General features: G+C 40.7%; 1 protein-coding gene across 3 annotated transcripts in view; it reads right to left on the bottom strand.

Moving 5' to 3' along the window:
- The window catches only part of LOC125414793 (bifunctional heparan sulfate N-deacetylase/N-sulfotransferase 3), a 157,344-nt gene extending 135,978 nt beyond the window's left edge, over window positions 1–21,366 (bottom strand). For 2 of the 3 annotated variants that reach the window (XM_085677753.2, XM_087897606.1), the window contains exons 1-2: window positions 20,587–20,726; window positions 5,880–7,019 (exon numbers count right to left, since the gene is read on the bottom strand). In XM_085677753.2, the coding sequence (XP_085533879.2) occupies window positions 5,880–6,860 (981 nt within the window). In that variant the 5' untranslated portion in view covers window positions 6,861–7,019; window positions 20,587–20,726. Of the gene's footprint in view, window positions 1–5,879; window positions 7,020–20,586; window positions 20,727–21,256 lie in introns of those variants that run through there. The other variant, XM_085677752.2, reaches the window with a different exon arrangement.
- Window positions 21,367–27,724: the final 6,358 nt, after the last annotated feature.

The following is a 27,724-nucleotide window of genomic DNA, read 5'->3' as shown; positions in this document are numbered from 1 at the left end:
ACAAATACATGGCTATTTTTCTATGTTAAATAATCTCTTATTTTCCCATGTTATATTAGACTTCTTTAATATAACGTGCACAACAGCCATGTCATGTCTAGAGGACAGTATTGCACAGCTTCCCTTCCCCTCCCCATCTTCTAGCTCCCATGTTCTTTCCACTCTGTCTGGAGAGCTGAACATGGCTGAGCACTCAAAGTGACTGACTCTCAGAGCTTACAACATTAATGTACAGTAACAGATCTCTGAACTAATCACTATCCACTGCAAAAGAAAGTTTCTTTGACCAAGGCTGGAAGCAGCTAAAATCTATGGATTTCTTAATTTTTTTTTTGTATTTTGTCTTGTTTTGTTTTTTGTTTTTCAAGACAGCATTTCTCTGTAGCTTTGCAGCCTATCCTGGAACTTGCTCTTGTAGATCAAGCTGGCCTCAAACTCACAGAGATCTGACTGCTTCTGCCTCCTGAGTGCTAGAATTAAAGGCATGTGCCACCACCACCTGGCTTGGAGTTTTTAAATGTTATTCCCTTAAAATAACTACATATTTACTAGAACACTATGGAAATCCGAACATGACAATAAAATGGAAAGTGATTTGTTTTCATATGTACTATGGTCTCATATCATACTTAGAAGTAAATATTCCACCAAAGTAGGATGGCAAAGAAGAGGTTTCAAGAGTTTGTAATAATAGTTACAAGTTGCCTAACTTGGTATCAGTTATAAAATAACTGGGAGGGAGGGGAATTTGGCAAACTTTCCTTCCACAAATGTTAGGTGGCTAGCAGGGGATCCCTGTTTCTCCATTAGAAGAAGGATTTTTATATACAAAGATGCATGTTACACAGACATTTCAACACAGAAGAACAGTCGCTAAAGAAGTAGGGTAAATGTGCACAGTCATTCTGTAACATGGGGGGAAGAGTTCATTAAAGAGTTTCTAAAAGATGCACCTTAAGAAAGGAAGCATGTTTTTTTTTTTTTCTGGATGTTTGAAACAGAGTTATATTAGCTTAATTCTTCTCTATCATATCTGCTGGTTTCTGAAGGAGTTGCCAAAATGTCACCTGCACACCAAGTAGGCCATGATTCAAATATGCTCCTAGGTGGTAGGGATATTTTGGTGAGCAAAACAGAGGAGGAGATATCACTCTCTTGAGGATTGCATTGGAGAAAAGTGGCACATCACACAGGCAAACAGGAAGAGGATGTGTGATCAGGAAGACACAGGGACAGTGTGAGAAACTGTAGGAATTCTAGCTGTTCTGGAGGTCACTAAGGTCGTCTGAGTAGAGAAGGAGCAAGATCTAAACCATGTTGGCTGCTCCACTAAAATGGGAGACGATGACCCAATGGGTGAAGACACTAGTTGCCATGCTTGGTGGCCTTATCTCAGTGGCCTAGCCCCACATGGTGGAAGGTGAGAACTGACACATGCATACACACAACACACGCAGGCATGTGCGTACAGATGCACATGCACACACAGACACGCAGTACTTCAAAAATGCAAATTAAAAGTTAAAATGAGTGAACGCACCCCTGGAAGGAGGGGAGAGGAACTTGAACTTCCCACAGGGAAGTCCTGCTCTTAGGACTGGAGAGGGAGGAGGAGAGGGAGTGGGGGGAGCGGAAGGGTATTGGGAGGAGGGGAGGAAGTGGAAATTTTTATAAATAAATAAATAAATGAAGAAAAAAAGTTAAAATGGGATAAGGGTAGAAGCATACAGTCTTATATGAAAAGGAGAATGGTTAACAATAAAGACAGCACACTAGACTCCTTGCTAATCCAACCAAGTTTTGGCAGCAATGAAGCAACAATGTCCAACAATTAAACAATACCATATTGACATCTAGAGCAAAAGCAACTCAGTAGCCAATGGAAGTACACAAAGGAAGTTGAGAGCAAGATAAGATGAGATGGGATAAGAAGCTAGTACAGGGATACACATTGTGTAAACAAATATAAAGGCAAATAACATCACTAAAATTAAAAAATGAGTCACAGAATGATAAAAATACAGCATTAAAATGTAATTTAAGACATATACACTTGATGTTTTCAAAATACACAATGGAATAGCTGTCAGAAGATCAATGAAATATGTATAACCCCTCATTAGTGCTGGAGAATTAAACAGACATTCTCTGTCAACATAACCCTTTCCACTCTCTCCTGAAGGAATCAGAGCAGTACAAAAATAGATCTACAATCCACAGCAAGCGGGACTGGGAGATCACTCAGTAGGTAAAGTGCTAGTCTAACTATCATGGCTGGCTCCCGGTTCAGTGAAAGACCATGTCTCAAAAGATAAGGTGGAAAATGGAAGACATTTAGAATTGATTTCTGGCCTCTAAATTTGCATGTACAGGCCTACACACACACACACACACACACACACACACACACACACACACACACTCTGAAGGAACAAACGAATGAACAAACAAACAAACAAAAGCACAGTAAAGTTGAGTTAATAGTTATGTATCAAGTGGAGACTGTACGTTCATTAAAATACTTAAATGCAGTTGTAAGATAATTTTAGCAAATTTAAAGTATTAGCATCAGATACCTGCTTCTAAACTACCACTAAAATGGATGTCAGCAACTAAAAGAAACAACAGAGATGATGGGCTTCCAGGAAGCTGAAATTTTCTTCATGACCCCAAATGGCCCTAGCTACCATCCTCTTCCTCAGTCTTGTTTGTCTTCTGTACAATGACTCACCAATGACAAACCATCAACTTTTATTCTTGATTACAGTCTTTCATCTCCATTTAGCCAATTACTACATTGTTTAGTATCTCCTGAATAATTTTAAAATTACTCTTGCTTCTCCACTCTCATTCCCATTCCCTCATTTCAGGAAATTCCCATCTCTTGTTTGAATTAATACCATGGCATCATTATAGTTTTGACTTCAAGCTTTTTCTGTATATCAACTAGTTTCTGAGAAATAGTGTTGTACTCTCGTACAACAGGTTTTCACACAAGATCACACTGATTCTTTCCCCTTCCCATATTGCAAGCAATCTATTTATTTGTCCTGACTAGTTTCTTGTCAACTTGTTAGAAGTTAGAGATATCTGAGAAGAGAAACTCTCAGTTTGGAAAATGCTTCCATAACACTGGCCTGTAGGCAAATCTGTAGTACATTTTCTCAATCAATGATGTTGGAGACCTGAGATCATTAGTGGTAGTGGCCCTCTTGGGTAGCTGGTGGTCCTGGGTTCTAGAAGAAAGCCATAAGGAACAAGCCAGTAAGCAGCACTCCTCCATGGCCTCTGCATCAGTTTGTTTCCAGGCTCCTGCTGAGACTTCTTTGGATGACTGACTAGAAGCTATAAGATGAAATAAGTCCTTTCCTTCCGAAATTTCTTTTGGTAACGGTGTTTCCTCATAGCAATAAGAACTCAGAGTTTGTCACCACTGATCCTCTCCCATTCTGCTTCATGAACTTCATCATCGTATTTGTGTCTGGTACTTCACGATATGAACACACCAAGTGTGAACAGGTAAGTCTCCAGAGTGCTTAACTTTGTACACATAAAGCCTAAAAGAAACTATGTGCTGAATTATGATGGTTAATACTGCTTTTCAACTTGAAAGCATCCTGAACCACCTACAAGACAAACCTCTGGGCCCGTCCATGAGTGAGTTTCTAGATTGGGTTTGTGGAGGTCAGAGGACTCACTCTAGATGTGAATGGCACCATTCTATAAATTGAGATCAAGACTGAATCGCAAGGACGAAGCCATCCGAGCTCCAACACTCATCTTTCCCTACTTCCTCACTGTGCTACAAAAGTAGCTTTCGCGCTCCCTCACTCTCCTGACAGACACTGCGCCATGATGGTCTGGACTCTCACTATTGGGCAAAATCATCCTTTCTTTCCTTACTTAAAGTGCTTCTGTTGGAAATTTTGACACAGTGATGAGGACAGTAGCTAATACAAGAATGACTAAATTTAGGTTTATGTCCTCTAGTTTCAACGCATTAATGTTTTGAAACATATGGAATCTAGAAGCAGTTTAAAAATGCAATCGTCCAAAACATGTTTTAAAAAGAAACATATAGGGAGTTTCAAGATCAACCCATAAAGTACACAGGAAACATTTTGTTATGTGCTCAATAAGCCTTTAATTTCTGTGTCCCTACAGCATGAGTTAGCCTATAAAGCACAAAAGGTGTGGTCTGCCTGGGTAGCCTAGGATGACCTCTAACTTGTGATCCTCTTGCTTCATTCTCTGGAGTTTTGGGGTCATAGTCACACACCACTCTGCCTGAGAAAAAGGCACTTTGTGTAGATATTAGATAATGCAGAGGGCTGCACTGGAACACAGAAGTTTACCAGACACATTTTAAAATGCCTTAATAGTGTAGTTTTGACAGCTTAAAAAACTTACACACACACACACACACACACACACACACACACACACACATACATATATATGTATATATATATTACATTTTATCTCAGTAATTGGAAATGGAAAAGTAGACGAATTAAAAGTTGTTTTTAGCCTATAAATACTTAACAACAAATTCTTAATCTACCAGCTTGGTTTTAATTTAGCTACGCTTTCACAAAAGAAAGTTGTAAATCTTTAATGCAAATTTAAACATAACTTAATAAATATTATTAATTAATTGGAAAGCCCAGCTATAATATGGAAGTGTTTTCTTCCTCAGTTTCCACACTCTGTAACAGTGAAAAGCATCCTCTCTGGCACTGGTACTTTATTTAAATGGTGCGACGAACCTTAACACTATTTGTTAGAAACTTAGTCGCTTTAAGAAAAGGTGCAATTGTCTAGATAGATCTAGATGATCTTTTTTATACAAAATGCTATGCACTTCTTCTGTGCTTGTGTTTGTGAATGTGCACATATGTTGAGGTCCTAGAACGACTTAAGGACCTGGATCTCTCCTGCCACCAGGAAGGTACAGGGGTCACACTCAACTTGTTTGCATTTAAATACTGAGCTACCGCCTCAAAATAATATTGTTGATAACTGCTTCAGTCACAGATATTCAATCAGAAGGATAATGTTATAAAGAATAAAAATTATATACCCAAAGTGTCTCCTTTCTGTGAGGAATCAACATCAAAAAGAAATACAGATGGAGTCCCATTATTAAATGGAAAAGTAACATAAATGTACATAATTTCAACTTTGTCTTTCTTATTGTTACCTAACTAATTGTTTATATTACACAATTGATTCTACTATAATGAAATACTCGTGTGTGTGTGTGTGTGTGTGTGTGTGTGTGTGTGTAATGGAAGCAGTTTCATACAGTGAGGAGTGTATGTTGCTGACACACAGCACAGTGACATCAGGTGAATGCCAGAAGCAGTCCTGAGAGAAGAAGCTAAGCCCTTACGATTCCACATGAACAAACCCGCTGCTGCAGTCAGGTCAGTTTTCCATGGTTTGTAAACGAACCTCATACTGATAGATATTTCATAAATTTCTGAATTTACTCCCTATTGAGACTCGTAGTTTCCAAAAACTCTCATGTACCTTGTTTTGTATTTTAACAGATGTCTTTGTTCTCTAAGTGGAGAGATTCTAGAAAGCAACTAAGAAAAAAAAAGATTTCTATTTTGCAGCCATAAGTATGCACAGAAAATCATTTCTGGATCTCGCCACACTCAATATTTTAGTATGATCGTCATTTTTCCCGATTTAGATATAAGTATAGTAGGAATTTAGGCAATCTAAGATGAGAGTAACCAGTTACACTGGTTTCTCCCAAATTCTCTGGATCAATCAGAAGTCCCAGCTCCTAGAAATCTCATCCTATATAAGACATCATATCTCAGGGATGATGTCAACCGAGAAACTCTAAGATATCAGGGCCTTACCTTTACGTCATTGGTGTTCATCCTCGTTCCCTCCTTCCCCACAAATATGTCGTCAATGTCCACCAGGATGTACCTGTCCAAGGACACAGCCAACCGCTTCCCAGACAAGAAGGAGATGGCGTCTATGAAGATGAGTTTGTGCAGCCAAAAGTTTAAGTTGTTGCCAAAGAGAACTCGCTGGATCCCATCATGGAGCCCCAGGTCATGGATGATCGTGGCATACAAAGCACCTTTAGAGATGGGACGAGAAAGGTTTTCGGGAGTCTTAACTTTGGCAAATATGACTGGCTGGTAAGTGGAGTGGTTGATCTGAAAAACTGTCCAGTCAGTCCCGGGTAAAGAACCTCTGTCAAGCTTGGATGATTTGGTCACACGGAGCAAGGGGGAGTGAGGATTAATACAGCAATCTTTCACTGCCAGGTTTCCACTTATGGAAAAGGGGAAGCCTCTGAACTGGAAGCTCTGTAGGCTTTTTTCACTGGTTTTGTGGAACCCAATGATACCCACACCATACTCGACACAGTACTTATCTAAGAGGCTTCTATTCCAAGAGTCCATGTTTATATACTTTAGAATGTTCTCGTATATAATGAGAACGTATTTGCCTTTCACATTGTCTGTAAGGGCAGGAAGGTCCCCTTTTCCAGGAGCGATTTCAGTGTGATAGTGGAATCGAATGGATTCTAGCATCATAATGATGTCCTGGCCAAGGGATGAGTACTGACTCTCCACAAACACCAGGACTGTGGGGTCGGTCCTTGAAGCGTCAGAAAGCATTGTCCTCTTCACTTCCATCAGCCTGGATGGTATGTGCTGGAGGTCACCACAGTCCACTTCTGAGGCTCTCCCCGAGAGTTCGCTTTCCTGTTTCGAGCCACTGTACAGGTAGTATGCAGAAACGATAATGCTGACCATACAAAAAGTGGCCAGCAGAATCAGTGTTCGTTGAAAGTGTCTGTGAAGTTTCATGATAAAACTCATGTTGGGTGGACTCCTTTGACTATTCCAACAGAAGCACCGTCAGAGAGAAACATAGGAGGAAGGACGGAGTTTCGGCCACGCTCCTAGTCTCAGCCAATGGTTTATGTCACCATTGCAGCGCATCCGGATTGCACCATCAGGAATCACGGGAAATAAGGTCTGAAAAACAGAGCAAAAATAAGACAGAGTATAAAACATTCCGTCTTCGGTATCAAAATGAAGTGAGTCTTTTTACCATGTTGAGTACCTTACACGGTGGTTTACAAGCACATTGGTTGGTATGTTACATTAGAAAATCTTGCTTTCTTTTTACAGTTGTGGATGAGGACTGGTAAGGGACAGAATGAGGAATTTCACTCAATACTGGGTCACTATTCCTAACAGAAAACAAGTGATTGGCTGGCACTTTTTCACTAAGTGTTTTGATTCACTAAGCTTTGCATCAAATTCTCTCAGTAACCAACAGGTAAGGACACACAGAGGTTCTCAAGTACAGGTAGTAGCTCCTGGCACACAGACACAAGGCTTGCAGTGAACACTAGAACTCTGAATGTTGAATTACATGTACTAAAAGGTTTGCAACATGTGACCATAGATCATTAAGTGCCAAAATGACAACAGTGACCTTTTTCTTTTCCAGAAATTTCTTAATGTAATGTACATACATGTCTAATTCGTTTGAAAAATTATCCTCTAATAGCTGCTTTCATTGGAAAAATCCTTTCTACAAACAAAAGTGGTCTGGCAACCCAACTGGCTATTTTAGATTACACAGCTTTAAAACATTGTAACAATCATATTGAAAAATGAGTGTGAGGATCGCCAAGTTTCTTGGGCTCCTTCAGGTCTAGAGTGAGGCGGCCAGCATCAGGCATGCGCACTACAGCAGCTCTGCCCGGATGCTCCAGTGTGATCTGCTTCTACTTTTGGAACTCAGTAATTACATCAAGAGTATCATAAAGACATAGTAATAATGTCACCAAAACAGTCGAGATGCCGTGAAATACTTCGTGTTCCAATAGTTTCAAGTCTCAGTAACCTCTGAAAATTCATTTACTTTGAAAAATAAGCAGAGAAGCATGTTTTTAGAGCACGTGTGTGGGAGGGTCTTATGGTCCTGTCCCTCCATGAGGAATACAAAAAGTTTAAAGAAAAGTCATTGTCCTCATGGTTTTCTCGGGACAGGCAGTGGTGGGAAACCCTGCATTTGATGGTAATGATGCATTTAGGGCTGCTCCTCTGCTTCTTAATCGCAATATTTCTACCATTTACTTTTTGAATACAACGATAAAGTCAGAATAAATAGTCACTAAGAACCACAAGCTTAAAATTCAGGAAATAAGTAGTGAATCATAATTTGAATAATATATATATCTTTATGAATAACACATTTTGGGATATAAGTACAAGATATTCATGATATTTATTCTATAAATCACATATTGCAATTCATTGCTTAAATACTTGGTGTATCTCTGTCACTCATTCAAATATCTATGGGAAGCTTATTTTTCATTACTTAAAATATACATGTTCAAAATATTAAATATCTTTTAAAACTTCTGAATTATAAGGCAAATACAGTGACTAGAATGCCAACATCTGGTTGTGGACCAGAGGCTGAAATGAGATGAGAGAGGAAAGAAGCCATGCTAAGTGGGACACAGTCTGTGAAATGCACAGGGGAGATGACTTGGGTCAAAGCTGCAAGAATGGTAATTTGAATAGACATTTAAGACTGAGAAAATGTAGACGTCGGAGTAAGCACAATATTGGGAAAAGGCCATGAATGAAAAGCAGAAAAAATAAGATAAAAGTATTGAGAAGTTAATTATGACTACACACTGCTAATGCATATTATAGGCAGTGATAAATCCCTAAGGGCAATGACAGGCCCTGTTTTCACTAGATTTAGTAGAAATAAAATGCCAAAGTCATTTCTTTTCCATCAAAGTCCTCAAATTTCCTTCAGTTACCAAAATTATTTTATTTATATTCCCAAGTGCAGGAGTTACTTTAACATGAATAAGCAAACATTTTCCCACTTTCTGTAAACTATTATTATTTTTTAAAGACAGGATCCCATTATTTAGCCAGGTTTGTCTGGAATTCTAGAACTCTGAATTCCCCTCTCTCAGCCTCTCCAGTGCTGGAATTATAGGCTGTAGCGATATTTCATTTGTGTTTTAATAAATAAAGCTTGCCTGGCTATCAGAGAGTAAAGCAGTCACCCTGGTCAGACTTACAGACCAGGTATTGGTGACACACACCTTTAATCCCAGCAGCCACACTACTCTGCTATAGAAACAGAACGGTAGTGATGCACGTCTTTAATCCCAGCACTAGAGAGGAATATAAAATAGGAGGAGACAGCTCTCAGTCTCATTCTGAGATTCCTGGAGGCAGGATCGCCATTTCAGACTGAGGCAGAGGAAAGAACCAGTGGCTAGATGCTTTGCTTTTCTGACCTTCAGGTGAAACCCCAATATCTGTCTCTGGGTTTTTATTAATCGTGCAATAATAGGCATTAACTACCACGCCTGGATTCTATGGAAATCTTTTCCAACAAATGCCTTATTCGCCCATGGCCAACTTTACTCTCATTGTGGGCTCACAAACAGCCACTTCCTGTCCCATGCTTTTTCTTCTAGTTGTAAAAAAAAAAACCTCAGGATGGTCTGAACTGATAGTGTTCCCTTCTTTCCGGGCATGGTGCTGTAAGGACAGGCAGAGGCAAGGCTATCACCCTCTGAGTCTGTCATGAACGAGGCATCCCAAGACAGGTAAATATGGAAAACTAACTTCGCCCACACAATTTTCTTGTCAAATTTTCTGACCTTTCAAAGTGGCAAAGACCCAGTAGAAAACACATGGTCATGAAAAAGTCTTTCCCTTTTACTTGCTACCATAACAATTACGATTTTGTTTTAAATCATCCTTCCTGTTGGGGTGGTAGCTCTAAGAAGAGAGAATGAAGTCCTCATTTATCCATCATTGCAGCCCCGTACCCAGCACAGAATAAACTCACTGACTGTTGGAGAAATTTATTGAATTCAGTGGTTCATTATGCCTGTCGGTTTATTAGATACTTCTACTTCATGCTAATGTCATAACATATCTTTTAAGGTTACCCATAATTATTAATGATTACAGTTGCTAAAAATTGCTGGATTTCAAGTTTCATGTCTGCTATATTGAATGTGAAGTAAATGCAATCATAACACCTTGGCATGTGATAAACCCAACACAATAATCCATGGTAGATATAAATCTTCACACACACACCCACACCACCACCACCACCACCACCGCCGCCGCCACCACCACCACCACCACCATCAAAAACCCACCAAGAAATTGCTCTGCAATCAGCCATGAGGTAATTACCTAAAAACTCGTTTGAGATTAATGCTGCAGTCAACGCTGAAGAAAGCACAGAACTGAAATTAGGGACAATTCTTGCATCTATAAAGATGGCTTCTCTGTGAGACAACAGCAAACACCATGTCACCCACGGTAAGCTATGATTTATGATAGAAGACAGCCAACTCTATCACACATGGTAAATTGTGTTTAGAAGTAAGACATTTTTGTACATTCTAGGAGAGAGAAACAGAGACAGAGATAGAGAGAGAGAGAGAGAGATTAAGAAAACATGGGAAAGTCAACGACAGTTCCCTAAGCCACAGCACCTAAGGAACACCTAACACAGTGCTGATGGTGTGGATGTGAGGTTGGGAGGGAATGTCAGGAAAAAAATCCCTGTCCAGCAGAAGAACCCGAATGATTACAATGAGTTTATCCAAGAACGAGAATAAACTAATTATATGACACTATGTACTGCGATAAGACTGGGAATAGTACTTGGTTTAAAAGTACAGCAGACAAATGCATGTCTTTCAACTCAGAAATAACACTAGACTATCAGAAAAGAAAGCCAACGGAAACAGTGTGCGTGAGCAGAGAGTATGAAATGGGGAGAGGATAGACTGTCTGCGCTACACAGTACAGAGAGAAGACGCTAGAGGTAAGGGCAGCTGCTCTGGTGCCATGGGAAGTGATACGAGTCCACACTATCGGGGAGAATGCAAACGAAGAAACTCTTGGAAAAAAAGCAGACATCATGGCTGGAGTAGAGATGCACTTGAGGATTAAAAGCTCAAGGTGTCCGGTCTGTATGGGAAGCACCAAGCTTCGGGAGGAAATGAACCTGAGCAGGTGCCGTTCACTTCAGTCGCAGGCAGGCAGAGAGTAGCTGCTATGTGACAGCATGTACAAGACCCGTGTGCTCTATAAAGGAGTTGGCTGAAGACAGGGAGATTCAAGCAAACCTTTGAAAGCTCAACAAGCTACACAAACACAGTTCCTCAGGAAAACCCCAGCTCTAGCCCTTTTTCCTTTTAGGTCAGATCACCCTCACATGAATCTTCATTGTGAGCTGTGCTAATATATTGTTAGCGTTAACTATTTGCTCAACGTGTCTGCTCCTTGTTAGGCTGACATTCCCACGGGCAAAGGGTACCTTGTTATCTTTCAGAGAAAACGTTTTAAAAACCAAGATCAACAGGAAAATACTTTACACAGTGATGCTGCATTTTTTAACTGCTCTCACAAATACATAAAACATTACAGGTATTTCTTCTTCAGGGGTTCTGTGCTAACTAAAGGGGAAAGTCCACTGACCGGCATGCCAGGGTCTCTACCAGCACTGCAGAATTTATGGCAGTGGGGCATTATGCTCCTTAGTCATCTTAGAATGGGCAAAGGAGGCTGAACGGCATTGAAAAGGTATGATAACTTTGGGAAATGAACTATGTGGGCAGGAGTGTCAATAAACACAGGCACAGGAAGGTTGGCCCAGCTTCACACGACCACTTCCAGAGGATCTCTTGTAGACCATGCTGAAGGAAGTGCCAGCCGGGAAGGTGGAACCATAGCCCTAAAGGTATTAAGAACAGTTGGCCTCTGCAGACCCTGTCCTGACTCTAGAGACTGCGCAACAGGCCCAAGATGCCACAGCTAGTACATGATGAGCTAACAGCCTGCACCAAAGACACTGCAGCAACATCACCCTCCCTCCCTTGCTAGGGACATACAGAAAATGCACACTGAGGGGGCACTTTTTAATTTTTGTAATGTCCTCACGTGAAAGCAGTGGTACTGTGGTTGCTACATCCTCCGGTTTGCTTTTAATGTTTCATATTAACTTTTAATATTAACTTACAACATAACAAGTTGTCACATGCCATTTTCATACATATTTCATTTTGCTCGATTCCCCTGCTCCGGTCTTCCATCATCGACCCATTCCTCTGTCTTGCTGTTCCTTTTGTTCCCAGCATGTCTCCTTACTGCTGTTCTATTGTCTTCCCTCACAACCCCTTCTCTCCAGTGCTGTGGTCCAGCTCTACTTTCCGACCATTACCCGTTGTACCCACACTTACACACAACACATGCTAGGAGTTCGGGGTGAGGATCTACATGTGGGAGAAAGCACATACCATTTGTCGTTTGAGCCTTCGTTGTATAGAATATACTGTTTTCCTGTTCTAGTCAGTATGTTGAAATATTCATGTTTCCTTAACAGCTGACCAGAATCTCATTGTGTATATGTACCACACACCTAGACTGAACTGTGAACAGAGAAGCAATGAGCATGAATGGCTCAGGACTCAGCTGTACCTCTCCCGGGCACTTTATACCCTATGGCTTTGAATGATAATGGCATTAAATAAGACTTACTAATTTTTTTGTCATAACCCATTTTCATTCAAAAAACTTTTATGTAACTCTATGCATATGGGTATATAAACTATAATTTTATATGACTATGCATATGCGTATATATAATGTAATTCTATTATTTACTGATAACAAATCATAAAGTAATTAAAAAACTTCTGGCGTATATGTAAATATATACATACATACATATAATTTTACCACTTATTAAACATTAAAGCAAATTTGCATACTAACAAGATAATGTGCTTATTTATTTTTATACAAAGAATTAAGCATTGCTGAACATTTGATGCTTCACAGCATATTCAGCTATTTAGAGTGGATTAATACTTTGATTTTATGATCATCAATGCCAGTAACACTGCTTTGCATAAATACATAGCAACAAAATGGCAAAGGCATGTTTAGAGTCATTTCAGAAATTGTTCAAAATTACGTTCTATTCTTCAGCCAACGTTAATTTAGCAACTTTTTTTCATGAAGCTCAAGTCAGCGACTCAAGCAACAATTTTTTAAAAAAAAAATTCTAAAATAATAAAATCCAAAGAAATACTAACTTGAGAGTTGCATGCTGAGGAATAACGGCAGGAAAATATTTAGTCTGTTTTCTATGAGTAAACACTGTATTTTAGAGTGGAAAACTTTGTATGTATTCTCTCAAACCTGAGCTGACACATCCCCAGCAGGCTTCCTCGCTGTGCACACAGGCCGGCACTGCCTGTTGCTTGTTCTGAACCAAATCTGGTCTGAAACTGTTATACAACCTGGGCTAGCACCACCAGATACACCTTAGCTTCATCACATGTTTGACTGTGGGCTAACCTGTGCTCACTGAACATTCAGTTTGACTGTGAGCTAACCTGTGCTCATCGAACATTCAGAAACCTCATACCATTACTGAAATTTTCACAACCCCACATTCTGCTACCTCAATCCCATAGAGCATCAGTACCTACAGTTAAAGAAGTTGGGGTAAAAACCATTACTTCTCTCAGAATAGCATCTGATATGCAGAGAATGAATGAACAAGATAAACTATTTTAATTACTAGAAAGATGGTTACAGAAATGAACCGTGAGAGAAATATCTGGCAATGGAAGGTCACTGAGCACCCATAAAGGGTGGTTACACTCATTTCACCTTGACTGGAGTTGTGGCATGCACAGTTAACAACCCTTGGGGAGCCACACAGGCTTCCAAGGAAAGGAAGCTCAACAAGAAGCTTTCAAATACCACATCCATGGGCTTCTTTCTATCCCCTTTCCATGTTTTTTTATTTTTTTATTACCCGTTCACTCTTCAATAAATTCCAAATGCTTATTTGAATCCCAGACATCCACAGTCTCAGGCCCAATTCTTTAAAGCAGCCAGAAACTTGATAAAATATCAATGCCAAGCTGTATCAACGGTGTAGTCAGTTAGCTCCAATGGGATCATTTGAAAGCAAACTCGACATATTCAAAATCGAATTTGTGATCTTCTGCCTATGTTATATGATGATGTTTTTCCTGGGGAGATAGGAACAATTGTTTACTCTTGCCCCAGATAGGAAACTGATGATAAAGTACAGACACCACCCGTCTTTGCTAGGATTTCCATTGCTGCAGTGGAACACCACGACCAGAGCAAGTTGGGGAGGAAAGGGTTTATTCGCCTTACACTCCCACATTGCTGTTCATCACTGAAGGAAGTCAGGACAGGAACTCAAACAGGGCAGGATCTGAAGCAAAGGCTATACAAGGAGCTGCTTACTGACTTGCTTCTCATGATTTGCTCAGCCTGATTTCTTACAGAACCCAGGAGCACCAGCCCACACAGGGCACCAGCCACCATGGGATGGTCCCTCCCCCATTGATCACATGTTGAGAAAATGCCTTACAGCTGGACCTCATGGAGGTACTTCCTCAACTGAGGTTCCTGCCTTTCTGTTGAGTATAGCTTGGGTCAAATTGACATACAAAACTAACCAGTGTACCAACAAAGTCCAACTTGGTGAACCAACGGGTTTTTATTGGGGGTTACTTATAGGAATACGGGTGAGGGGTTACTTACAGGAACAGAAATGACACAAAGGCAGTTGCATCACCTAAGCCCACCCTAACATGGCAGATCAGCGAGGCTGGCAACCTGGAGCACACTGGACAACCTGCAGGTAGCTCAGCAGGTTGGAGAAGGTCCACTCCAGGTGACTCAGCTTTATCTAAGCCTCTTCTAGGTAGTACAGCTCGTCTTTGCTTCTTCGAGGCAGATTTCCTGGTCTCTGCTTCTTCCAAGCGGCTGGGCTTGTTTGAGAGACTTCTTTGAAGCTTATCTTCTCCGAGAGTGACTCTTGGTAATCTTTGGGGCTTAAATACTCGAAAGAAAGAGGGTCCTAGTGAATCTGGTAGATTTCGGAGACTTCCTGAAGCAATTTGGTGTTGTTTGCTTCCTGTCTTAAGAAGCCTTTCTCCCTTTAGAACACACTGCCCTTTCACTTCCCTGTAAACACCCCCACTTAAGAAGTTTCCCTCTAACTCGAAAGTTGCTCCACCGCAGCCTGAACCCTCTTCATCTCCACACAGAATCCAAAGGTCGCCTTCCATTTCATTCCAGCATATGTAAATGAAATCACACCTTTCCAATTCCACTTCCCAAAACTCGGTGCACCCCCTCTCCTCCAGGAGACATGAAGCCAGCATTGCAAAGAATCCAGCACAGATGTCACCAATCCCTACTACCTTTCTTCAGTGTAGCATCGAGGTGGAACCCAAATTGGTTTTTGAGAGCTAGAATTTCATCAGCAGCTGCCAAAAAACTTGCTGACTAAGATTCAAATTCCTACACATGATCACAAGGCCCTGTGTGGCTAGCTCCCTATATTGCCTGATTAGATGGTGTGGCCCACTGCAGTAAAGTGGATTTTCTCTTACTCTCCCAAAGAGACCATGATCTTGTCTTAGGGTCTTTTCACATGGTATTGACTGTGTCTGGAAGTTTTTTTTTTTTCTCCATTTCATCTGCTGTATCTTAATTCTAAGTGTGAACATCCCCGCCCATAGAGGTCTCTATTAATCGATGCCTCCTTGCTGAAACATCTTCCCATTGCCCTGCACCTTTTCTGTGGCACATGGCACAGTTTCTAGTCTTGTGATGTTCTGTGGAGTGCTCTCCATAAGACGGAGAAGCCTCTGTGAGTACTTGCATGGTCCACTTTGTTCTCCATGACTACAGAAACAGTTCTTAATAGAAGAACATCCCATTGAATACTTGTTCAATGGGTTAAAAGGGGCTTTTACTCAATTTTATAAATAGCAGCTCATTCACAAACTGGGGCAATACTCAAGTCAAACCATCAATCACACTGGCCTCAAACAGTCAGGTCAATAATATAAACACTGAGAGCAGCAATGACCACCTTGACCAGAGCCATAAATCAGGACTACGGAATGGACCTCTCACTTGGATTCTATTTTTCACATTTTGACATTTTGCAGAATTCAGTGTGGCTAGGGGTTCTCTGAGTGCATCTTTCTTAAAAAGAAAAAGACTTCACAAAGAAAACAGGAGGCATTTTCTAATGATGTTTCATTAAGAAAAAGTGAAAGTGTAATTGTTTCTGGGATCACAAGCCATTCCAAACATGCAGGGAGGAACTGAATATATACAAACAATTTGTAAGGCCCTACAGTATCTGCAAAAAGAACAAGTGTACCAAGGTAACATCTCCTCTCTTCCGCTGATATCTACCACCATACTAAAGCAAAAATCAATAATAGAACTGTGTGGAAATTGGCAGAATATAAAATGTAAAATAAATAGCCATCTGGAAAATGAGTATTAATAACTAAGGAGTCACATGTTCTAACACAGTTGAAAGACACTGGAGTCTAAACAATATTCCTCCTTCTCAAATTCATTATGTATGTGTTGAAAAATGCATTTGGAGCCTTCAAATACTTTTTTACAGACTATGTGAAGAGTAATTTAGCAGTATTAAAAATTGACAAAGAACATGCTTTTCTCTGGGAAAGGATGTGTGAAATTGTGTCATGTTAATTGAACCCTGCTGTGGTAGGCAAATAAGAAATTGATTTCCGCGGAGCACTATCAAGAACACACTCTGTCTCTGGAACAGCGACTTTCAAAAATGGATGGGAGGAAAGCTGCAGTTGGGGTCATTAGGTTTGTATAGTAAATTAAGAAGAAAACGACTACTGTAATGTCCCCCATCTTCTTTGTATTTAGAATCCACGAAGGGAAGATCATAGTTAGTTCATTTCCTTCAGTGTTGTGCCATCTAGCAAGGCAGAGAAGAAAACTATTCCATTACTGTGTGCTGCCTGCTCTGCCTGCCTGTAAGGCTGAAGTGGAAGAACATCTGCCTATTATTTCTTAGGTTGAGCTAGAATATGCACCTAATGGCAGGGATGATTGAGCATGAAGAGTATAATCTGTTCATAACATTCTGAGAACCAGGGAGTTACTAGCTTCTTTCCTAAGAGATACGGTTTGGCTGTATCATACCGTTGACTGGATGATTGTGGGCTGTTTTAGGTAGATTACATAAGCCAGGAAAGGAGTGATGGTCAATCTGTAGAGAGGAAGTGGGTCCACTGTGGGAATCGAAGACTAGAGAAGGCGATAGGGAATCCTGACCAGGGTGTGGGTGCTGGTCCCACGACTCTAGCCTAGAAAGTCATTCACAAGGAAGTCAGATTAAATTCTCCTCTTTCTCTGTGGTCACCAAGCAGTTAGAGTAGCAACTAAACTTGACTGTTTCTATTTCATTAAGGAACGTGCTACATTTAATTGTACCGGGGACCGCTTCATGTCTGGTACAGAATCCATGCTCAGCAAATACCTTCTGAATGAGAGTTTATAAATACCATATTTCCTATGCTAGGGTATAGAGGTACAGAATGGCTCTAGAAGAACCTGGATTGTTTACATTATATCAAGAGGCATGGCAAACACACATATCTGATGGCAGAGATGTTGATAGAATATAGCAGTCATTACTGCATATATTATATGTGTGTGTGTGTATATATATATATATATATATATATATATATATTCAGATGCAGGCGCATCTGAAGCTAGATTCAAAATCGAATTCCAGCTCCACTGCTGACTAGGAGTGTAACCTTACTTAGTTAATCTCTTAGTGCTTCAACAGGAGTGGGAATAGTATCTAGCAGAAAGGAGACTCATGAAGAAAGACTACACATATTAAAATTTTATATGTGAAGTGTTTTAACAGTGACTGTAGAACGTAAGTGGATGTAACTGTTATTTTAATTGCTGATAGTTCTAGAATATAACTCTCCAACAATTTGAGATCTGTGTTACTCTCTGATAGCGTTTCATAGGAAGAAGTTCTACAGTTCTAGACAGAACGTCAGGGAAGAGGTTCTGACCTCATTGCAAGGGTGACAAAACCAATCCCAGAGCCAGAGAGGGCTTTTTGCAGACTTTGTCATGGCAGAGCCAGGACCAGAATCCAGTCGACTGTGACTTTTACAAGCAGTGTAATTAAAGAAAAGGATTAAAGCTTGGCCTATATGTAAAATGGATGTCATAACTGAGACAATTACGGGCTTCAGTTAAAGTCTATGATACTGGGTGTTTATAAACTCTGGTTTAGCAACAGGTACTTAACAGCAATCCGGTGTGAAATGTTGTGAAATTGTGTGTTATGGGCATTAATTGTAATAGCGCTGAAACAGTTTTTCTAGCTATATAACTTGCATGAAACTGATCAAAATATCTAGACTAATATCAAAGTATAAGCAAGAGCTGGAGAGATAGCTCAGTGGTTAAGAGCACTTGCTGCTCTTGCAGAGAGTCCAGGTTCAGTTCCCAGCACCCACATGGTGGCTCACAACCATCTGTAATTCCAATTCTAGATGATCTGATGCCCTCTTCTGACCTTCACAGGCACAACGTATGCACATGGTACAAATACATACATGTAGGTAAAGTACCCATACACATAAAATAAAAATAAAATTTAAAAAAGTATTCACTAAGATAGTCAGGTGCTTTGCTTGTAGACATTTTACTAAATGGCAAGAGTTATAGCTTAATTCTTTTCTACAACTATAAGGGGACCTTAAATCATGCAATTTTTTTTGAGTATGGTTCAGATTAACGATCTTTAGAGCACAGCCGATATTATGGTGACCCAGTAGCACCCTTCATTTACACCAGCCTTCAGAGGTCCTGTTTGTCTGTGGCCTGCTCCTCTGCAATGACCACATCCTGGGGAAAGGAAGTACCATCGCTGTCTAAGTTGCTACGCAGCTTTAAATAGCGCAGTTATCCTTAATTCTTTTTCTTTGTTTTCATAGACAGTGCAGAGAAATCATAAACATGTGTATTCAAGTAGTTTCCTTAGGAAAGAACTTCAGCAAATACACTCTTCAGTTTAGAAGTGGACCATAATCACCAAAGATTAGGTGAAACCTCAGCCATGCTAAAGAAAACCGTATAATTAGGCATCTTGAATCAACATAAAACAATTATGATCTCTTTGTGGTTTTAAAGTTTTTAAATAAAGACAGTCCCTGCACAGTTCAATTGTAAATCCTAATAGCTTCTTTACCAAGGGACGAGACTCAAAGGAAGGAAGGTTTCTCAGCAAATCTTCCAATTACAACAAAAAAGAAATCTATGTGCTGGAACTTTTAGAAATAGGATTTTGAGAAAAATGTATTCCAGGAGAGGTTTATATTCGACCTGAACCAAACCAAACTGTTACAAAATTCTCTACTAAGAGGCAGAAACCTTACTTCATCTCAGACATGTTAGTGATCTGAGAAAGACTGTAGGGTAAATTACCACCCCCAACTCAAGTGACCAGTTTGCAATCAGCATTTGCTTCCAGGAAGAGCTAAGCCTCTGCCTCACCATCAATAGCCCAGAGGGGACAAAGACAGCATTACAGAGTACAGGCACAGAGCTAAGTACAGAAGGCAGGAGGAAGCCTCTATTGATACAAGTCATGGGTATCCTTAGGAGTATCTTAAAAAATCAGCTCTTTTATATTTATACTTATATTTGAAACCTCCTCAGATACTGACAAGGAATATGGCTGAAAAAAAGGGAAAAGAAATCTTTCAGCTGAATATTAGACTCTCCTCCCATTATTCTACCCTCACGAGCAGCACCGTCCCATGGTGGATCACATGATATTTTCTAAGGACAAACAGAAAAATAATGGAACTGAGCTCGGCTCCATCTCCACCTCCCTATTTTAACTTGTGCCTTAACCCAACATTAGGGACTCATCTGTTTACCCTGTTTTCTTGAATGCTCTCTCAAACTACAGATGCTATTATATCCTAATGTGTTTATAAAAACATAGGTATTAAATGAGTTTCAAGCCTAAACTGTGCTCATATATTGGAAAAATTGAAGTGATTGGATTAAGCTTCTGAGAAGGCACTTTGATTTTCCTCTGTTCCCTCCCCCAAAGGGGCTATATTAAATGGAAAAAATATATCTGTTTTCTTTTAATTGAATGCTTCTTTATTCAATAGGTTAATTATTTACTTCAAGTTATACTTAATGTGTCTATCATCTTTAAAATGTTATTAAACTACATCAAATATGAAGCTTGGTTAAACATTGTGACTGCATGGTAAGCTGGTGGTTAGAGTTTAAATGTTCAATTTACTTTAATGTTATTTCCAAAATTCAGAACAGCCGAAAGACATGCAGTTGATTAACCATGCGACTTCTGCATAATGAATTTGTTAGTATACACCTTAACAAACTCAGAGAGTCACCTCCTTAATTCCTTAATCTAAAGTAAGTGAAACTTCAAAATGATCTTTAGATGATGAAATACTTTACTGGTGAATGTATCTTAGTTTAACACGATTAGGCATTCATTCAGAGCAGAGAGTCTTAATGGGATGAAAACCAAGTTACCTCTTATTGAAAGCTCCGCTAAGAGAACTGTCAATACAAAGTATAAATAAGCAGATCCACTTACCTGAAGTTAAAGTTCAGAGAGTTTGGAAATGCAGGGGAAAGTTTCAATCGACAGACAAAAAAATCCAAAGAGAAGGGTGTGCAACCTTCGGCTGGGCTTTCTGCCTTTGCAAGTGGCAGTAAGGCCAGTCTGGCCAGTCCTCTCATGTTATGTAACATCTTATTAATATTAGCCATCAGACTGCTACCAAGCTGGTGAGGCACTAGAGGGCAAGAGTGACACATGCAAGACCCATCTCCAAGGGACCAGCGCTGGGACCACTTCAGGGAAGACAGATGCTAACTAAGCTGATAAATACCAGATGTCTGAAAGCAGCAGCGAAACTTGCCCTTGTCCCTCAAAGACTATTTTAAATGCCAATTTCTGACTAGCTCCTGTTAACAGGTTAAAAAATACGCGAAAGCAAAGAACCACGCCATGCACAAACTTTCAGGATTAAATTTACAGCCCACAGTGACTCAGGGGGTTTGTCTTTGCATTGTTTAAATCAACGTATTTTAAACAGGAAAGGGGGGTGCGGAATATAAATTCAATGAGTGTAGATTTCGAGACCCTTCGTTTCCAGTCGCTAGAAACTTGCGATGGTCTCGCTGCCATTTCTAGAGTTCGCATTTCAAGTGGCCAGGGTTGGGTTCCTAGGTGAGGACCTGCCCGCCATCCTAGAGATTACCTCGGGCTGCTGAGCGTCGGCATCCTGCCTCCCGGTCCTCCTCGTCGCCGCGCTACCGCTGAGCGGCCACCGCTGCGGCGGCCTCCCTCAGCACCCGCTTGCCCGCTGAGTGGGATGGGCGCGTGGGGCGGGCGGGGCTTGTAGGGCGAGTGGTCCAGGAGCTCAGGGCTGGGCGGGGCTGGGCGGGCGGGGCGGGGCTTGTAGGGCGAGAGGTCCACGCACTCAGGGAGGGGTCGGGCGGGGCTGGGCGGGGCTGGGCGGGGCTGGGCGGGGCTTGTAGGGCGAGTGGTCCAGGCGCTCAGGGCGGTGAGGGGTAGCATGGCCCAGGCAGGCAAGCGTTTTGGGACCAGTCCTCACCCCACGACGCAGTGGAGTTTCCGGGGTTCTTGCAGCTTGAGCACGCCCGCCAGAGCGGGAGGGGGTAAGAGCCAGGACCCAGTCAGGGAGGGACTCAGGAAGGGGCAGAGCTGCACCACAGGTGCCGGTGCCCGCAAGGGATAGCACATCCTGCAGGCTTTCCTCCTGCTAAGGAAAGGGTCCCTAAGGCCGGGTCCCCCACCCCGGAAGACCAGTGCAAAGCCAAAGACAGATTAAAGACATTTTAAATTCAAGTGTGAGGGTGGGAGAAAGTCGGAAAGCAAGGTGTCTCCAAATACACTATGGGTCACGCCAAGACAGTTTGAGCCAGGGGTAATCCATCAATGGTAACTTGTAAAGGACATTTCTGTGGACATAATAAATACTTAGAGGATCAGTCACCACCTCACAGGGTGCCATGTCCGACTTTCTTTAAGTGACACAGGTCAATCCTCAGACTTGTTGGGGCTATTGAACCCCTACTCAGGTCTGGCCAAAGGTAGCACCATGTTTTCTTGAGAGTTAGAACTTAGTCATTCAGAGACAGAAGATTCCATTTGTAGATGGATTAGGGCCCTGCGCATGCAAGTATTGTATTGTGTTCTGATGAGTAAAGGGCTGTTGAAGCTTCTCTGCCCTCTAGAGACTGAAGACAGCGCTACTGCTTCAGTAGGGATGCAATCAGAGGTGTTGGGGACCAGTTAAACCAACACACAGGCTGGTGCCCTCTGAACCCCAGTAAAACTGAGACACATCCCGCCTTCAGGTGTCGTCATACATGAATTCATACATTGACTTTTGGCTTAAGACAGCCCCGGTTAGATTATATTTTCTGACAAGTAGAAGTGCAAGGGACCCAAATGATAGAGAAATCAAATGTTTTGTATTGTTAAGTGATTTCAGGAAGACATTTGGATGCCTACAGCAATGCCTTCAGCAGATCACCATGCCTTGAGTTAGTTTTTTTTTTTTTTTTTTTTTTTGTATTCTTATTAAGTGCTGCGGATCAAACCCAAACTCTCTGAGATACTAAGGAAGCACTATGTCATCGAGCCACATGCCCAGTCTGGTTTTCTTTCTTCTTTTTAAGTCAGAAAAAAAATGCATCTCTTTCGTACTAGGTGCGTAGAAGAACATAGAGAAGTGAGGGAAACAATCTCTCTGCTAGAGCTACAGAAGGATTAGGCGAGTAAAATTCTTTGGCTAGACGACACAGAATGACTATGCTAATTTTATTTTACTTTTTTTGTTGTTGTTGGAGTCTCTCTTGAGAGTCTTGTGTCCTCCAAGAATGGTAAGAAACCTTGCCTTCATTTTTATATGCTCCTGAGAGCCTGCCCTTCCTCCACAGCATCTACGCAGCCATCCAAAACTTCCCGTTGGGAGAGGGCTCAAAAATATAGAGGTTTGCCACCAAGTCAGAGAACCTGGGTTCAGTCTGAGCAGTCTCACATGGTGGGTGGAGAGAACCAACTTCTACAAGTTGTCCTCTGACCTTCACACCCGGGCACACAACTCCCTTCCTTTATTGATGAGTCAGAGGAGATGGAGAATGCCAAGTTCTGTCTAGACACAACAGGGATGGCACACATAGGAGCTCATAGAGACCGAGGCAGCATGCCCAGATGTTCACCAGATGGGGTCCTAGAGCTGATAGAGACGTGGACACAAGTCCCCATCCCTCACCCAGAAGCCATCTCCAATTGCTAACCACTTGCAAATAAAAACTTAGTTTTCTTCAAGGGAATTTCATTGGGGAAACAAATTATTCTTATGAATAGCCCCATGTTCAGTAGTAGATGGCCAAACAGAAAAACAGCTCAATGGCACCTCTGTCTCTTGATATTAGTATTTTTTTTCTTACAGTTCCTTTGCATATAAATTATAGCTTCTGGTTTTCTGTCTTTATAATGTCTGTGTGTGGTCTCCGCGGCTATGTGTGTTTCTTGTACATTTTCTTGTTTGGTTGTTTGTCCTGTTCTGATTTTCTTTCTTCTGTTTTATCTTATTATTTCTTAGATGCCCATTGGTTTTCTAAAGAGTGACAGAAAGGATGGGGATCCATATGGGAGGAGAGGTGGGGAGGAACTGCGAGGAGTAGGCGGGGGACCAGTATCAGAATATAGTGTATGAAAAGAAAATCTATTTTCAATTAAAAAATAAATAAATAAATGTAGACAAGTATTGAACACCAACTGAGTGGCTCTGGGAATACAGTGATACTGAAAGGGGAGAATGGTAGATACATTTTTCTGCCTTTCTGTTGATTGTAATTTATTGTTATGGGGTAGGCAGTTTAAGAGTTCAGTGAATGGACAAGACTCCAAAATCCACACACTTTTGAATGTTTCTCCATGTGTGGTAATGTTTGGAAAAGGTGTTCACTTTTTAAAAAATATTTATTTATTTATTTATTTATTTATTTATTATGTATACAACATTCTGTGTGTATGCCTGCAGGCCAGAAGAAGGCACCAGACCCCATTACAGATGGTTGTGAGCCATCATGTGGTTGCTGGGAATTGAACTCAGGACCTTTGGAAGAACAGGCAATGCTCTTAACCTCTGAGCCATCTCTCCAGCCCAAGGTGTTAACTTTTCATCTTTTTCTTTCTTCTCTGCACCAAGGGTACAAAACCACAGAGAACCTCTTTTCTATGTAAGACTGTCTTTTTTTTTTTTTTTAAATTTCTTGGGGTAGGTGGAACAGAATCATGTTAAACTTAGTGGTTGCTTTGGGGCATCTGGCTGCTTTTACCCAGTGCTGCTGCTCCGGCCATCCAGTCGTAAAGGCAGGTGGCTGACAGATATGCTGTCTTCTCCCAAGCTATGCCCAAATCTCATAGCCCTATTACAGAAGGGCTTGATGGGAGCTTGATTCATTACCTGTGCTTCTTTCCATCCCTGAGCATTGCCTGGGAGAGGGATAAAGAGGGAGCATACAGAACTGACAACCTTGCTCACTTTAACGTTCCTTTTCTGTTTTCTTTACCTTATGTAGGGCCAATAGGCTAGGGAATGATTTCTCTCTAGCAGATGGATTCTCCAGTGTTGTATGCTGTTCACTAGAGGCAACAAAGAGCCTGGGTCCACCTGAATTGGGGCTGCACACTGGGGAAGCACCTCAAATTTACTCATCTCCAAATTAGCTTCTTCAGTATATTGAATGTGATAAATGAGTTACATTAGCATTGACCTCTGGGGTACAGCACAGTTTTCAAAACCACCTTTGTTCTTACCTATTTTTACCATTTATGTAAATATTGAGGACTTCAAAAGTAGAAGAGGCTTAGACTTCTGTCAAGAACTCCAAGAAGTCCTAGTTTGGATTCTATGAACCCTTTTGTTTATGAGAGACCCTTCTTACTACATCAACAACAACAAAAATAAAACAAAAAACAAAATGATAATCTGCCTATAAGTGAAAAACCTACAGAAGTGATTAAAAAGAGAACAAAAAAAGAACAAAAGAATGCACTTTGTATATTGAAAAAATTAATCCTGTACTTAGCCACTCTGACAGACAGCATCTGATAGTAAATCATGGTGATATAGAGATTTAATAACATGCCTTATATAAATTAAATTAAAATTATAACCTTTGATTTTGCTCCTCATCTAAATGTTTCTAGGTGGAGAGTACTGAAAAAATTTTGAGAAACTTCTTTCAACTTGCAGAGTTCTCTTTCATTTTTCAGTGTCTAAATTAAATCCACATATATTTTAACCTTATGACATGGTTAAAAGATGATACATCATAGAGGACATATTATTTTATCTGAAGCAGCTAATAAATGTGTGTATTACAGTTTCTTTTAAATTCTTCATCTAAGACTTGTAGAAGTAACTCTGCTGATCTGCTTAAGACAATGGAATGGAGACTTAAGAGAATGCGTTCTGTCTAGAAACTTTCAACTCAGCCCAAGGAAGGGGAGCCCTGCCTTTCTTACTTTTTCAAAGGATGTTCATTTTAAAATGGACCAAACCAAACATTTCAGCAAAATAATAGATGAGGAGGGGTATGAGTGATGTTAAGGAGATACAAAGCTACAGGCAGATAAGCTGCCTCCGCCTTTCAGCTCCTTATGGAGAGCACCCTTGATAGATGAACAAGGTGGAGTAGATGGCCCAAAGGCCTTTTTAAAAATATAAATTTTAATTAAGATATAATTACATCACTTGTCCCTTTTCCTCTTCCTAACTCCTCCCATATACTCTCTGCTCCTGAAATTGATGGTCTTGTTGTTTTCTTTGATTACTGTTATTGCATAGATCTATTTGCACCAATCTGCTAAGTCCATTTATGTTGTTTATGTATATATGACTTCAGAGCTGATGACTTTGTATTGGGTAACCAATTAGGGGACTCATCCCTGTGTGACGCTAATTCTCCCTCTCTCAGCCTCAGCAACACCTGAAAAGCGCTGATAGTGTCGGTAGACGTGCCAGTGTGTGAGTGGGGACTCCTAAAGGGTACGACCCCAGACAGAGCTGCATGTAACCATAGGTCTTGCTTTAAGAAACAAGTTTGTGGCTCAATGGGAGGTTTGGGGGTGTGGCTTCAGCCCTGGTGGGCATCATTGTTGGCTGGGGATTTGCCACTCCCTGTGCTCTACTCCTACTGCTGTATGTTCAGATCAGGGAGGGGCCCCAGGATCCGTATTTCAACAAGTGCTCAACGACAGCTATCCAGAATTCAAGAAAAGCTGGCTTAAGAAGTCTCAAGAAAACAGAATGCATATTTTATATATCTTCAAAAGAAAACGCTTATGTCTATGAAAGAGATTTCGTTTGCAAAGTTTTAGGCTTTTTTTCCTTAATCTCAGTAAATATACAACAAACTCTGTACTTTTCACTGGTTCCTATATGATGAGTTAGGTGAAGCCTTGCTTTAAAGTAGTAAGTCTAGAAACTGGCAAATAGGAGCTCTGTCCTCACCTCAGAAGGATTCCTGCAACACCCGCTCTTTCTGTGTTCTCTGTGCCTTGTGCATTAAAGCCCATTTAATTCACAATAAAGAAAAAGGAAAACTGCTTAGTTTTATGCGTCATAATTTACCATGTCCTTGAAGGACACCACCTTATCTTTATTCTGTTTGAATTTTTAAGAAACATTTTATCCTTAGCCTCACAAACCCCATCTCCACATTATTTTGTTTAATTCCATTTCAATTTGTAAATGTGTTGTCCTCAGAAATAGCTTTTCCCATGTGAGACTAATTTACAATTTTATGTCCGATCATAAGCTGTGTCATCAATTGCAAGCTTTGGTTGATGACAATTTGGCAGTAAAAACATTCCTATATATAGGCAGACCTAGCATAAACCTTTCAAATAACATTTGCTGCATCTTTAATGGGAAAATACCAGCAATCATCAGATTGTAGACCTTATTGTGTGAGTCTTCAAAGCTATCTGTTAATATTCAGGCAGGACCAAGCATCATTAAGGTGTTTCTTTCATGTAGCTTGCCACATTAAAACATCGTTTTATAGCTTGGCCTCGTGCCACGCAGTACAGGGAGATACACGGTGGGAATAAAATGGATGATTTCTTTCTCACTTTGTCTGAAAACAGGCTTTGTAGAAGTCCCAGAATGCATTCACTAAATCTTAACTGTGGTGTTTTCCATCGTATATGATCACTGGATTTCAAGAGACAGAAGAAAATAATAAATATTCAAGTAGTTGTGTGAGTTAATTCTGAGGTTGTGTTTTCACAACAGTGATTGGAAGTTGTCAGCATGCAGAGAAGTAGAGGCAACGAATTGAGTTTCCTTGCACATTATGAACTAAAACCCAGTAGTCTTAGGCTTAAGAGTTTTGAACTGAATCCATCACCAAATATGCCTTAGAGGTCTGTGAGTATGACAATTGAAACTTTAATTGTTTCCCTTTTTATCTTAGTTTCCTATAGCTGTGATAAAACAATCTGAAAAAAGCAAAACAAAAGAAAAAAACCAACGTGAAGGAGAAACAGTTTATTTTGGCTCACAGTTCAAGATACAGTCCACTGTTGGTCACTTTATATCCACATTGAAGGAGCAGAGCTAACCATCACACCCACTTCCATGAACAGGTGCCCTTGCTGGCACACACTGGTTTTAAGTGTC

This window comes from Myodes glareolus, chromosome 17, assembly GCF_982192425.1.
Source record: "Myodes glareolus chromosome 17, mMyoGla1.1, whole genome shotgun sequence".
In the NCBI taxonomy this organism is placed as follows: domain Eukaryota; kingdom Metazoa; phylum Chordata; class Mammalia; order Rodentia; family Cricetidae; genus Myodes; species Myodes glareolus.
Note: the sequence above shows the minus strand (reverse complement) of the source record. Positions and strands in the feature narration are given on the sequence as shown.